The sequence below is a fragment of the Ailuropoda melanoleuca genome, chromosome 3 (assembly GCF_002007445.2).
Source record: "Ailuropoda melanoleuca isolate Jingjing chromosome 3, ASM200744v2, whole genome shotgun sequence".
Taxonomy (NCBI): domain Eukaryota; kingdom Metazoa; phylum Chordata; class Mammalia; order Carnivora; family Ursidae; genus Ailuropoda; species Ailuropoda melanoleuca.
Genome location: NC_048220.1, coordinates 30,753,477 through 30,768,902, shown reverse-complemented (window position 1 = coordinate 30,768,902; position 15,426 = coordinate 30,753,477). Strand labels below are relative to the sequence as shown.

General features: G+C 41.8%; 1 protein-coding gene across 27 annotated transcripts in view; it reads right to left on the bottom strand.

The window, feature by feature from the left end:
* The window catches only part of ARHGAP26 (Rho GTPase activating protein 26), a 463,548-nt gene that overhangs the window by 73,471 nt on the left and 374,651 nt on the right, over positions 1-15,426 (bottom strand). For all 27 annotated transcript variants that reach the window (XR_004624052.1, XR_004624053.1, XR_004624054.1 and 24 more), the window contains one exon: positions 9,234-9,387. Coding sequence is in view for 15 of the 27 variants with exons in the window: in XM_019795170.2 (XP_019650729.1) it covers positions 9,234-9,387 (154 nt within the window). In the remaining 12 variants the exon portion in view is untranslated. The remainder of the gene's footprint in view (positions 1-9,233; positions 9,388-15,426) is intronic.

The following is a 15,426-nucleotide window of genomic DNA, read 5'->3' as shown; positions in this document are numbered from 1 at the left end:
CAAAGGTCTTGATCACCTCATGTTACACGCACAGGTGTTCAATAAAAACATCAGTTGGTTTAACTGATGCACCTACCGTATCTTGATATGTGACTGAAAGGCATTTTGCAAAGCAGCAGGCTGGCTTCCCAGGGGCACTGAAAAGTGTAGGCCTGGTGAGCTAACTGGGTTCCTTTATGGAGCAAACCCATCAGTCCTCAGCCTCAAATGTTGTGACCAGGGACAAAGGCCAAGGACAGGGTGCTCTTAAGCCCCTCCACTATCTCAAAGGCCAGGGACAGGGTGCTCTTAAGCCCCTCTACTATCATTAGTGCGGGAACCAACAGAGTGCCAGTGATGATACAGGGTTGGTCCTGAAAGCTTTACAATGAGGTCAACCCTGTTCTTATTCTTGTGGAAGTCCATCCACCTAATGCACTCGGCCTATGGCTCTCAGGCTTCAGGATGTATCAGAATCACCTGCAGAGCTTGCTGAAACAGAGAACTGGGTTCCTCTTCCAGAGGGGCTGATCCAGTAAGTCTGCAGTGGGGCCTGAGAAGGTATATATCTAACAGGCTCCCGTGTGATGCCAATGACACTGGTTCAGGGAGCACACTGAGAACATCACACTGGGCTAAGGCCCTGCCTAGAAGACCAGTGTAGCTGGGACCGAAAGAAGGGTACACGAGATCCCGCATGGTTTTCTAGACACTTAATGCAGAGAAGGGGTTCAAAATAAGATCCTAAGGCTGTTTCCAACTAGAAATGTGTTTCCAGCTAAGTAAGCATCTGCTTTCCAGACTGACTAAAAAGGTTTAAAAAGCAGTACTTTAATATGATTTTAATTGACCTGATTTAGGATCTGAATATACCCATAAGATAAAGTATACATGTAGGGAGATAAACAATTCCAAATCTAATACTAAGTGAGAAAAATGGCATTTTAAAGTTCCTTCAAAGTCCCCTTACAGGCGTAATAGTGCTAAGAACCATGCACAAAATATTAAGCCCATTTCTTTCCCTAAAGATTCAATAAAAAATTCAAGGTTTACAAATGCCTAACACCTACTTACATATATAAAATGCAGTGCCATAATGCATTTGAGGGCAGATAAATTCAGAATTCATTTATTTATATGTTTGAACACCAAGACTTTATTTAGCATCTACTGTGTGTCATGACAAATTTGAGTAATTGCTTTAGATTATTTAGCAAGACTAATTAGTTTACAGAAAAAAATACAGACCCTTTATGATGTTAGCTCATCAAGGGGGAAAGAAAACAACAATGTGTGTGAAGGAAAATACTTTTCCATTTGCGATTTCCACTATGCTGGAAAACAGGGATGTGGGATGTGGCTAAGCATTTGAATGGTGTCCCATCCCCGTCTCCTCCCATACCCCCTCTGCTGACAGGCTGTAGGGATCCAAGTGCCACTGACAGCCCTGGTGCTTGGGAAAGAAATCCTGCTGGGTCATGAAGTGTGAGGGCTGCCTTGAGCAATTTTGATGTGAAAAAAATACCCCTGCTAATCACCAAACACATTTATCCAATAAAAATCGGATGGGTCATCAGGCAGGAATCTCTACCCTCAACCAAGTGAGGCCAGCTGGGCTCCTGACTAGCGAAGGAAATCTTGGCTAGGGAATGGGAAAAGCTGACAGAAAGCCACTCAGAAAACAAGAATACGGGTCACATCAGTGACAAGCTCTGAAAATGCCAAGGAGGCATACTTGGAGGAGCTGTGGCCATGGCGGCCCCAGGAGATGGAGGGTAAGAGGGATGGTTCGGGGCTAGTCCAAGAAACAACCATGAACGAGCTGCCTGGGACTACCATAGAGGTTGTGAGGAGGAACAAGAAGAGGCAACTGATTTCTTGTGAAAATGACTCTACTTTCAAATTATTTCCCAAGGTGAGGAACACCATCAAGTTTTTAGGCAAAACAGTCAGAAGAGACCTTTTCTCCTTGGAGGTGGGTGAGAGTCAGAATCCTCGGTCTAAGAGGAAAGATCCTCCTCCACAGAAAAGTGATTCAACCACAGAGGAAAACGTCCTCTTTCAAATCCCTGCATTCCAAAGAATGACAAATCAAGATCATTGTAGTAAATGCACAGTTGCCTGTTTGGGTGTAACTCTTTTGCATGAAATAGCACTTAGTAGATAAAATTACTTAAAAAAATATGCCATTTATTATCACCGTTTAATGCATATTATTCATTTTGTGATTCATTTGGTCTCAGTAAATAACAGCTATGCACACACAGCTCAACTGCGTGGGATGTGGACGTTTCCAAATTATTCAGCAACAGGCATGCCTAGCCCCCCATCTGGTCTTGGTTTAAAGTGGGGCAGCACCTGCCCCTAGATAAGTTCCTCCTTTTCACTGATAACTCAATGATTGGACTGACAGCTCCAGTCTCGGATTCTCCGATTCCAGGTGGGAAGCTCATGGGGGAAGGTGAGGAGAAGAGCCTGGGACATCTCTCTGCGCACAAGAAAGACATACCAAGGCTGAGGGGATACAGAGAGAGAAAAGCAATCTCTGAGAGGCAGGAGGACAAGAGGCCCTCCCAAATAAAGTTAACTGCTATTCACAGAGCTAAACATATGAGGTAACAAAAGATGATCTCATTTAATCTTCCCAACACCTTTTTGAGGAGGTATAATTCCTGTTTTATAGATGGGGAAACTGAGGCATAAAAAACTAAAGCAGAAACTCTCATTTGTTTATTACTGTACCTTCAGCATTCAGGATAATGCCTGGCCCACCATAGGTGTTCAAACAGTATTCGTTGAATGAATGTTGACTGAATTAAGTAAAACACAAGTAAAATTTTGGATATACTTCTGAAGTTTTCACCAGATTTCAGCTGAGAGCAGCTGAATCAAATTCAGAGGCCAACAGTGCTTCAGAGAACCAACGTTGCCTGGAAGTAGGCGTTGTTTATCCTCTGAATTCCAGGGACTGTTCTCTTGCCTCTCACTGGCCACTAAGAGGTAGAGGACGGTTGACTCTGGCACAATTTGAAGGCATTTGGCATGCACACATCTTTTAGGTCACAGAAATAACTTGGAAATGCGTGTGTGTGTGTGTGTGTGTGTGTGTGTGTTAAGCGGAAAAGACAAGAAAAATTAGTTTTATTTATGAGGCTACTGGGCAGTCAGTTATTTATTTTTTAGGGGTGGGGACCACTCAAACAGGGAAAACTCCAAGCTTGGGTTCCTCCCACGGCTATAATCATCCTCCATCCTCTAGCATGCTTTCCATCTTAACAAGCCCCTCCCATCCCTACCCCAGCAGTCTGAAGAAAGCATTTACCTAGTAGTTTTTAACTTGAGGAAATTACTGCAGTATTTTATGCCCCTAGTGGGACGTCCCCTAACTTCTTAGCATTTGTTTACTTCCTCCTAAAAATCACTATCTTCCAGAAAGGCAGTGGCACAAGGCCAACATCACTGGTCACTGTGAGAGTGGAGAGTGACTTTTATTTTGTCAGTCCCTTCTAAGCACCCTTTGAACAACCTCCGTAGAGACAGGTCAGCCCCACTTCTTCCGGCACAGGAAGCCAGGGATGGGCGCGCTCAGGGCCAAGGACAGGCACCAGCCAGTCTATGTCGGTGCCAGGAGTGAAACCTCAGCTTTCCATGCCACTGTTTGAGCTATCTTTCTGATTGCCTCAGTCATTAGCTATGGGTTTTGTTTTGCTTCTTAACTTCTTCGAATCTCACTTATGAGTCATTTGCTTTCAAAGAAGATTCTCAAAATTGACAGGCTGGGCTTCATGCTGCCACTCTATGGTGAGAGCCTTTCCTACCTTTCTACCTTACCCAGGCAACCCAGCACACTCCCAAGGCAGTTTGAGGATTCTGAGGTCACAAAAGCAGAAGCCTGTGTCATTTAACTATTGCTGAATAAACTGACCTAAACAGAGTGGCTTAAAAAACCATGATTCATTCAACTGACAGGTGGCCTGGGCTTGGGCACGGCTGGGACAGCTGGGCTTCTCTCTCCAATAGTCTTACATGCTGAAGGAGACTAGACTAGATTTTTTACATGGCAGTTGGACTCCAACAAGATGAGATGGGAAACTGCAAGGCTTTGTGGCCTGGGCTCGGATGTTACACACAGTATCATTTGTACCACATTCTATTGGCCAAATCAAGGCAGGAGATGAATGCCAGCCTAAATCCAAGGGCTCCACCTCTTCATGGGTGCTGCAAAGATTGTTTGGCTGTATTTCATCTATCACAGGCCTACCGCCAGGAGATAAGGAGTGAAGCAGGCCAGTTGTGAGAAGAAAGCCACCGTGGAGAGCATCACCTGTTACCAAGTAATACATGGATTTAGGGTGGCCAAATCTTCTAACTTTTCAAAAGAAGTTGGAAATACAGATTTCAAAAAAAAAAAATGTATTAATTTTTTAAAGCAGTGTTAGGTTTACAGAAAAATTGTTCAAAATAACTCAGTTTCCATATAACCTCCCCCACTGCCTAAATTCCCCCATTATTAACATCTTTCATTAGTGAGGTACATTTATTAGTAATATTAATTACAGTAGCTAATAATATTAGTTACATTAGGATTCACTCTGTGTTCTCTTGGTTTTACAGGTTTGAACAAATGCATAATATCTGGCATCTACTATTACAGTATTATACAGAATAGTATCACTGCCTTAAAAATGCGCAGTGTTCCACCCCATCACCCTTCCTCCCCACTCATCTTCTTACTGACTCTATAGTTTTGTCTTTACTGAATGCCGTATAGTTGGTATTATACCACACTGTAGCATTTTCACAGTGCCTTCTTTCACTTAGTAATCTGAACTCAAGCCTCATTCATGCCTTTTCCTGACTTCATAGCTCTCTTCTTTTTATCACGGGATTATATTCTATTGTCTGGCTGTACCAGTTTGTTTATCCATTCACCTACAGAGGAACATCTTGTTTGCTTCCAAGTGTTGCCAATAACAAATAAAGCTGCTATAGATATTTGTGGGCAGGTTTTTGTGTGAACTTAAGTCTTCAACTCATTTGAGTGAACACCTATGAGTGTGACTGCTGGACTGCGTTGTATGAGAAATCCATGTTTAGCGTTGTAGGAAACCGCCTAGTTGTCTTTCAAAAGGGGTGTCTCATTTTGCATTCCCACCAGCAATGCACAGGAGATCCTGTTGCTCCACATCCTTACAGCACTTGGTGTTGTCACTGTTTTTGATTTTAGGCATTCTAATAGGTGTACAGAGAAATCTCATTGTTTTAATTAGCAGTTCCCTAATGACATAGGATGTTGAGCACCTTTTCATATGCTTTCTTGCATCTAAATGTCTTCCTTGGTAAGGTGTCTGCCCAGATATTTTCCCCAGTTTTTAATTGGGTTGTTTACATATTATTGGATTTTAAGAGTTCTTTATATATTTTGGATACTGATTCTTTATCAGATATGTGTTTTGTAAATATTTTCTCCTATTCTGGGCTTGGCTTTTCTTTCTCTTTATGGTGTCTTTCATAGAGCTCAAGTTTTTAACCTTAATGAAGTTCAACTTAGACATTTTTCTTTCATGGACCATGTACCTAGTCATTGTCAAACCAAAGATCACCTAGAGTTTCTCTTACATCATCTTCTAGAAATTTCAGTTTTGCATTTTACATTTCAGTCTAGGATCCATTTTGAGTTAATTTTTTGGAAGGTATCAAATCTGTATCCAGATATTTTTTTTTTGCATGTGAATGTCTAGTTGTTCCAGCATAAAAGGTTGGTTTATACTTTTAAAAAAGTGAGGGGACACCTAGTTGGCTCAGTTGATAAAGCATGCAGCTCTTGATCTTGGGGTTGTTAAGTCTGAGCCACATGGAGGGTATAGACATTGCATAAATAAATAAATAAATAAATAAATAAATGTTGGTTGGTTGGTTATTTTTTTTTGGTGGTAGTGGTAGGGAGGAAGGAAGCTCTCCCTTTACCAACACACATGTCTATAGGCTGTTTTTCTCCATCCTGGATCATCTTTGCCTCCCTCATCCCCCTTATATGCAATGAACTTCATCCATCCATATTAATCTATTTAATCTTACCTAACGCCAACCTCACATTTTCACTATCCACTTTTTCCAATATTCTGCCTGGTGCATGTACTCAACATGATTAGTTAATAGTTGGTGAACTCTAAAACCACTTATGAGCTATAAGTCCCATTTAGCATTGCCATACACCACTGTCCTTCCTCCTTAGCCAGACTGTAAACTCTTGGTGAGGCCAGCAATCTTCCTGTTCTCATTTACCCCTGGTAGCTTAGCAGAGGTCTGGGCACAAAATAAGTCAGCAATATTTGCTGACAATTTTAGACTACCTGGACTTCGGTCCTGACTTACCAAGTGTCCTTTGATCTTCAAGAGAGGTGGCTACGCTTTAGGAAGTCTAGCTGAGGACCTGCCAAAGATGTAAACCCTGCAGCCTTGCCCTGCCATGGCCAGAATGGTGCATCTCTAATTTTGATGCCCCATTTAACATTATGCCCACACAAACAAGAGGGCCCTGATCTCCTTGGAGAATTAGGAAAGATTTACCAATGAGACAGCAAAATGTGGTCTCTAAAGTACCAAAGGATGCTGAGTCACAAAGCATGTTCCTTTCATTATGATGGTTACATGGTCATAATGATTGTTCTAGTCATTATGAAAACAATGAAAAACAAATGAATGAAATAAAAAGGAGAATGGACAGTTTCTGGTGACTGCTTCTCCACCTTATGCCTAATTAATAATCAAAGTAATGGTAATCCCCCAGCTCTGACTTTGTTTTCTGTTTTCATCTGCATCATTAAGTGTTCCCATTCAAGGATCTCTGTGTACTTCAAAGTAAACAATGATGAAGGGAATGAAAGAGTCCAGACCTGAGTTTGAGACCCCAGTGGTCTCCGTGGCTTGTGACTGAGCGCAATCACCACGGCATACTGTGCTGACAGACTTCTCGGAATTCGTTTTCTCTAGGAAAGTACTGTGGCTTCTATTTGCCAGGATTACCTAGCTTCTGTCCATGGCCCACGCCAGCAAACTGCAGGCAGAGAAAACGAGGGCGGCACAAGCTCGGATATGGCACATTCACTGCCTTGTTTCAGAAACGGTCGGCAAAGCTACAGCAGAGCTCACGGGGCCTTTGCAGCAGGCCTCACGGGAGCCGAGGCAAACTCCGGTGTCAGCGCCGGCAGTGGCACTGCTGCCACCACAGGATGGGCCCAGAGTTCAGGACTCACAGGTGCCACTCAGGTATTCACTCAGCCTGGAAGGACAGCAGACTTGGTGGCAACATCCACAATCCTACCTCCAACTTTCCTTGAGTCAAAGTACAGTTGGCCTGACATCACTCTCCCTTCCCTAGGAAAGCCCCCAAATTTTGTAGCAGGCAAGGGAACGGTCCCCCATGGATGGTGTAAAGTGGGTATATGGTGTAAAGTGGACCCCTAGTGTTTTATGTAAAACAAATCACATCTAGACAACTGAAAAATAAAAATCTCAAGTCCCCTCCTCTAGGACCTATTTAAAAGACATTTCCCCCTTTTTACCACTTAGCTGCCGAAACATCTTCTTTAGACATACTGTACTCAGTGGTGACTCAGGGGGCTCCCAGCTGCTAGAAACAAAGGTTAAAAAGGGGACTCCTGGGTGGCTCAGTCAGTTAAGCGTCTGCCTTCGGCTCAGGTCATGATTCCGGGATCCTGGGATGGAGCCCCACGTTGGGCTCCCTGCTCAACGGGGAGTCTGCTGCTCTCTCTCCCTCTGCCCCTCCCCCTGCTCTTTCTCTCTCTCAAATAAAGAAAGAAAATCTTAAAAAAAAAATACCATGAATAATAAAGACCACTTAATGGTACCGCTGGCTAAGATCAGGGAAAGTAAGCAACCTGGGCTAGAAATTCAACCTTGCTCATGCTGAGCAACAAATAACATCAGCAACTGACAGGTACAGAAGTTTAAACAAAATGGGGGATAAAGAAAGAGATAAGAAAGAAACCAAAATCTCCCTCAGGTCTAGGAAAGCAGGTATAGGAGTGCTTGATAAAGGCAGACAGCGAGGGATGGAGACTCCACAGGCAAGTCTGGCCATGGAGAAGCAGAAGAGACTCACTGCCCATAAGCTGAACGAGTTTTCCCAGTATATGATTTCACCTTATGCTACTGTTTCATTTGCAGCAGAAGTGCTCCTTAGGTCCATTTTAAGAGTCCTTCTCCCCCTAAGCCTTAATATCGCTTAGTCTCCTCTAAGGCAACAATTTTTGGTCCCATTTTGCAGATGTGTAAATATCTTAAAGAGACAGGATGGCAGGGTGTGACCATGCAACCATGGCCTGGAAACGGGCAGGAAAAGGTTCTGATACCCTGGTGTCTCCCCAGGCACAATGACTGCCCTGAACGCAATCTGTGGCTGAACCTCAAACTATTTTCACTAGAGAAAGGCAAAGTCCACTCTGTTTTTCCTGAGTCTTATACAACCGCAGCCTGAGAGTCCAGCTGTTCTGGTCATGGCCTCACATACTTTCTGCAAAGGCTCTAGTTGACAAGATTTATGCAGTGGTCTGAAGATGCATGCTAAGCAGTGTGGGAGGAAACCACGAGAGAGGACTTTCTGGCCCTAGCACTGTGGATCTAGTTTCTGTGGAGGACTGGACAAGCAACGCCCAAACTGCCTGTCTCAGCTATGGGTGCTTACACCCAAGGGTGAAGCAACAAAGGTTCTTCTTCTTTATAGACTCTGGTATGTCCTCACAGTCATGCTAAGGTTTGAGGATCTGAACACTGAAAGGGCTGCTGAAGGGCTTTTCTTTCTAGAAGTAGACACAGAGGTAGCACTGGACATATTCCACATCACCAGGGAGAAAGGAAACCAAGACAACATAAATGAGTTGAAACAGACTTGGCTACTGATCCACTGAGTTGCTACAGTGCCTGGATGTTTTATAAAACTAAAAGAAATCGCTTTTCATGCCTAGCAGCCAGCACAGTCAATAGCCATCACCAAAGCCATCTCAGCAGGAGGGTAAATCAAAGATCACCAAGGCCAAGAAGCAGTATGTTGAGGATAATGATTCCTCTCTGAGATGATGATGCTCAAAAAATCCACAACAAACTAGCCAAGCTCCACATTTAGGAAGAAGGTTAAAATCACGTTCACGGGACAATGCTCAAAGTCAAATGGGGCCAGAGCATAAATTCTGGGCAGGATGGCCTACCGGAAGGCAGTCGGACATCATACTTACAGTGAGTTGGGACGGGTGGGTTTGAGCACATCCAGGTCCGGGTCACTGGAGTTCATGTTGGGCTGTAAGCTGCTGCTGGAATTAAGGATGCTATTTGCATTTGATGAGACGACAGATTCCAAACTGGAGTTGATGATGCTGTTTCTTTGTTCCTCTGGAGAAAAACAAGGCCACAAACCCCATATTACTGTTATTTCATAGGGATAGTTTGTTTCGACATATACAAAAACCTACCAATAATGAGAATGGATTGAGATCTCAGCAAAGCTCAAAAGAAGACACAGGAAAGGAAAGATTTATAGGTGGGAAAGGAAGAGGAAAGGAAGAGGAACGGGTGACTTGCAACTTCAGAGCAAACACCCCTCTGCTCAGCCTGATAAGACAGACTAGCCATTTGCCTAAGAGTAGCCCTAACACTGCACCATAAATTGTGTGTCTTCTTTTGACTGGTAGATGGGCAGAACATAGAGTAGCCTTCAGAGCGCCCTTATATTCAACCAGGTCCTCTTAGTTTCTGTGACATTCACCTTTAATTCTAAAACTCCTGCCCCCAATATGGTCTTCATTGTCAGGGTCATGTCCTACCTCCAATTCTATAGCACCTCACCATAAAATATCTACTACTTGGTCATCAACATCCTTATGAGACTGCAGTCTACATTCCTGACCACTCCCAAGACAAACCCTCCTGGGTTGCCTCCAGCTTCACGTATTTGATGTCTAGCTTAAAGTTAGTTCTTTAATTAATAGGTCTATAAGGGCTACAGAGTCATCCGCATATAATAAACCGAGTCCGTGGTCCACACCGTTGTACTGGTGACTGGAGAGTATTACTAAGCCTGGAGGGAGGAAACCTGAGTTCTCTTCAGGACTCCAACCCTGCCTGGCTGAGTGGCCTCAGGCAATTTTCACTCTGTTTCTTGGCTAATGCATCTATAAAATGGGGAGAATGAGAACTGCCTTGTACAGCTCAAGAAGTTCATGAGGATCAAGTGGGATCATATGCAAGAATGCATTTTGTAAACTTCAGACCACTGTTCAAAGACAAAAAGTTTCTGTTTCTTCCCATCTTTAAAAACTTGGAACCATGTGCTGAAGAAAACATTTTTGGGATAATTTAGCTAAATGGCACAGGCACCACTGCTATAGCAAAATATCAGACTTAGAATGTCATTCTTGTCCCACATTCATTACAGATATACCATAATGAAATCAGCTGATGCTGTGGGCAATCAATTCACTTACCAGGAAACAGCCTATGTGGGTTAATCCTCACTAGACCTTTGAAATGAGCTGGAGGTATACCATGTCCCTAAGAAGACAGACTGCACTCACTGACAAGGTAGTTTAGAGCCTGACATTTGAACTCTTCAGTCAATAAAGGGGGTGATATGATAAAAAAAAAAAATACTTCTCCACTTGTACTAGTCATGTGCATAAAAATTTATCATGCTTATGAGATGATGTTAGAGTAATCTTTACATTTAATAGACACACACACACACACACACACACACACATACACACACACCAAAACACCCCCAATACCTTGGCAAATTCTCAATGCCATGTTTAAAACCCTATAGAAGAGTCAAAACCTCCATGAGGCTATTGGGAGATTTCTGAACTCTAAGTAGATTTCGAAAAAAGTAGATTATTAACTTGATTCCTGAGATTTGGAACTATTCCTCTTTCAAGAGCTTAAGTTCCAAACAGAAACAACAATAAAGAAAGAGAAACCAAAAGAGTTACAATGCACCAAGATGTAAGAGAACTAACAGGGACTTTGAATGGGAACTTGCTATCAGGGAGAAAAACAACTCTAAAATTACATAATTAGGGGATCGCTGAGAAAATGGATATGCCACTTACCAGAAAGAATCAGTGCAAACTTTCCTTTGCACAAAATACTCATATCAAGATTTCTGAAAAAGACTAAGAAATCCAAGACCATCATATAGAAAAGGGCACTCAACACACTTCTCTGGGGTTCAGTGGAGACAATTTCTGCTTCACAGGGAAGGAGAGGTGAATAGTTCTATTAACTCTAGTTTGAGGCCAACTTTGCATGATGTAATTCTCTGAATTCACAGGAAATCTAAGAGTATAACCAATAGCTCATATTTACTTGCCCTTAAGAGAACTATGATTCTATAAATTAAAAACAACACCTTGCTAAAAATATTTTAGCTTTTCTAAAATATTATTGGGACTTATTTTCCCTGCCTTACCATCCATTAGAAAAAGAGTATCTGAGATAGAATTTTCTTCAATTTTCATCTATTCAATGAATGCTTACTGAGTACTTACAGAGTACCAAACACATTCCCAGATAAGTGAACACCCCTACACTAATTCCTAGGTATTTTATTCAGATGGATACTAGAATATTTATTAGTAACTTGCACATACTTATTTGTTCATATGTCTACCTTTCTCGGTAAACTAGGAGCAACCTAAGATTGAACATGTGACAAAGACTGAAATCACAACTGAAAAAAAATCAGATAAAGATACTCTCCTTTATATAACATTTTATCAGAATCCTAACCTCATATAAGAATTCGATTCTATAAATGGGATTTGGGTAAAACTTTTGAGAACATAACTTCTGTCACAGTATTACCGACTGGCTTTCTCCATGAGCTAAGCAAGGAAGACTGCTGCATATGGAAACTGACATTTGTCTGAAATGAACCCACGAGAATGAGGACAGGCTGGACAAGGAGAACCCAACCCTGCTTGGCCTAGAAAAGCCATAAAAATTAAATGGGTGGCTACCCCCAAACTGAAGTCGAGGATTTCTAGTATTTCATTCAGTGGAGGTCACTAGAACTCTTTTTTTAGGAAGCACATTCTTTTTGAGATTCTATTTTGACTTATATTTAGGTATTGCAGGCTATATGGTAAAACCTCTAACAAAATGACAACAAAAGCAAAAGATGAAGGAAAGGAGTCCTTTGTTCAAAAAGAAAATACACAAACAATTTAATCATAAAATTTCATAGTTTTGCAGTCAAGATAGCCAAATATGTACCTAAAGAGGCAGACTCTTTACCGCCGGTATGTCTCGATGGGCCACAAGACAAGGGAATCTGGAAACCTGGCACTCTCTGACTGTAAGACCACTACAGTTTTATTGGACATGAGACCTCAAATAGTGAGACTGAGAACTTCTAGGTGGTTAGGCTTCTGAGCTGAAATGCTGACAATCCCGACTGAGGGTGAGCAGGACAGTGAGAGTCATTCCAGAGAAGAGGTGGAGAGTAAAATCAACAGCAACTCAAATGTTTTAGTGGTACGGCAAACTATACCAAGACACATTCTAAAGCACTTGGCATGAATTAAGGAAAAAAGTGAACGTGATTCAGTAATGTCACTCCAAACAGGGGGATCTTTGTCAGGTGGGCAAATGAGTAATTTCCCTAACAGAAAAACCTAAAGAGAAGAGGCAGCCTAAAACACTATTTAAAAAAAAAGATTAAATTAACCCAAATAGTTCTAATACCCGACCCGGACTTCTTTAAGACACTGATGATTCAAACCAGCTCTGGCATCCTCATCAGAAGGTATAAGAAAGACTGATGGCAATTACATTGCTGAAGAAAAGGAAATTATAGGCTAGGGGACTGAAATAGAAAAACAACAACAGTTATGAGTCAAAGCAAAAGGATCACAGAGAACCACTTAAATGACCAAAAGAGAAAGAATGCCCACACTTCAGGAGTATCCCTAAACTGGATGAAGTCAGTGGGGATGCTTGCCTTCTTCAAACATATTTGTCAACAAGAATCTCTCTTTGTTTTAGTCACAGAAGATAAGAGCTCAGAAGCAAGGAAACGATTAAAGAAATCCCCCAACAAATGTAAACATGTATGGGTTAAGTGATGGATGTTTTCATGAACATAGTTTCTATGAAGAGTGATAAACTATACGTGGTCCTCGTGGTGAGAAATGCAAACTACTCAGGGCAGGGGCACATATGCCCACACGGAACCCCTCAAGCATCTGTTATGGTCACCTGCAAGGTCAGCATCAGTCACACGTTCCTGGCACCTGGCCCATGCATAATATACACTAAAGCTCCATGAATGGTTATAGGACAAATAATAAACATAAGGTGACAATAAGCAATGAAAATGTATTCTGCTAGCACAGAAAGAGGCAGTTCCAAGTGACTGAATTTTCCAGGTGCTTCAGACAGGGACCACTAATGTCCTTGAAACCAAAGTAATGGTTACAGTGGGCAGAGTCTGTGTTTTTTGTACAAATCAGGAGTGGAAAAATATGACTATGCAACCAAATCACTGCAACTAAAAAAAGAAAGCCACAGAATAATTTTGGTGATATTGTACTTGTTCTGGGGGTTGCCATGGAAATCTGGGAGCTAAGCAACTTCACTTTCCATATTTACCAAGTGACTCCTGCTCACTCTAATGACAATCCCTCCTCATCCCCACACCCCCCATACAAAAGGCAGGGTCTCTGTTTATCACAGAACCCAGAAACAGGGCCAGGAATGCACATGCAGAACCAAACCAAATTCACATGTCTCGGCAAGCCTCAGTGCTCTGGCCCACTGAATACACAGAGTGGGAGGATAAATAGGAAACACAGACTTGCAACGTCACTTTGGGGGAGGTTTCCCAACACGCATGGACGTGTGTCAGAATACGGGCTAACATCATCTTTCCATGATGTCTGAGACTAGCTGTCAAAAAGAGGGAAGAGAAATCTTCTTTAATAGCAGCTCACAATGCCTCACAGAGCCCTAAGGAGGGAATGTGCTCTCTACACGATCAAACAGGGAGGAAAGGGAGTTACCAGACTGACGGAAGTTCTGTAAAGACACAGGCTTTAGACAAAAAATATTAAGACAAAAGCAAAATACCCAGAGACTTTCCCTTGCTGTGGTAGGGAGAGAGGTGTACTTTCTCCTGCTTATTAAAGTTTTGCAACGAAGTCTGTAATGTATCATCTCGACAAGATAGGATGATAATAGAACGGCAGCATAATGAATTTTGCAATAAAAAATGATGAGTGCACAGCAATTTCTGAGTTTTCCATTTCTGGGAAACACCCAAGTACATGAGAAGCTTGGAATCAGAATTTCTGAAGCCATTTTTTTTCTCTGTAGTTTTCATTCCTGATAATAGTGGCATGCCAAGCCACACTAAAACCTGAGGTGGTATGATTTCATGTTGACCCAGTGTCAGTCCCTATGATAAAAATAATCTCAGAAAGCAGTTTGAGCAATGTGTTGGGGCACATAAAAACAGTGTGGGCAATGTTTCAAAAAAGAGTCTTAAAAAAACAGTTTCGGGAATGACGGACTAAACAGTGCATTGATAAGTAAAAAATGTGGTCAATCTGTTGTTTTGACCATAGGACACACAACATGATGGTACAACTTTTGGCAGGTTGTCTTCAACAAAAACTACCAATTTTGGTTCCATGTGGAGTGACTGACTTATTTCCTAATCATGGTGCTCATCATAACCCTTCTCTTTGCAAAGGGAAAAAATGCCAATAAAACTGGATTTCATGACGGAACAGGGGAATCACTGCAGCTGGCCCAGGACTGATATGGTTCAAAGGAAAGAGGCATGGAGGCACAATGGGGAAGCCCACCCCCAAAACAACACCACTTCAAAAACCAAAATGTAGAAACGAACTCCTACATAATGGCTGAACAAGGAGCTGAACGATCAGAGTTAAATAGATACTCTGCTACTTATAACATAGCCTTCTTTCCAGCCAAGAACTTGCTTTTGAGTAGTGATGTTCCTCCTTGAATCTCTGGCTCCCAGGTAAGTGAGGGAGTTGACTGCAGACTGCTTATATTATTGCTCGTTAAAAAAAACAAAATTATGTATTTACTTATTTTTATACCATCACTCACCGCAAATGGGCTTGAGATAGTAAATAAAATGTATGAATGGGTAGTTTGTTTTTAATAATGTAAAAATCAGTCAATACATAATAAATATGCATTTCCTCTCTAATTTAGAAAGTACAGGAAAAGCATACAAATATTCTATATGCATTCTGTTGTGCAAATGTCTAGTCATTTTTCTATACATAGAAACACACACACACACACACATATATTTTTTTAACAAAATGGTATAACACCATAACTAACACTGAGTTACCTGCTTTGTTCACTTACTGATAAAGCCAGACACATAAG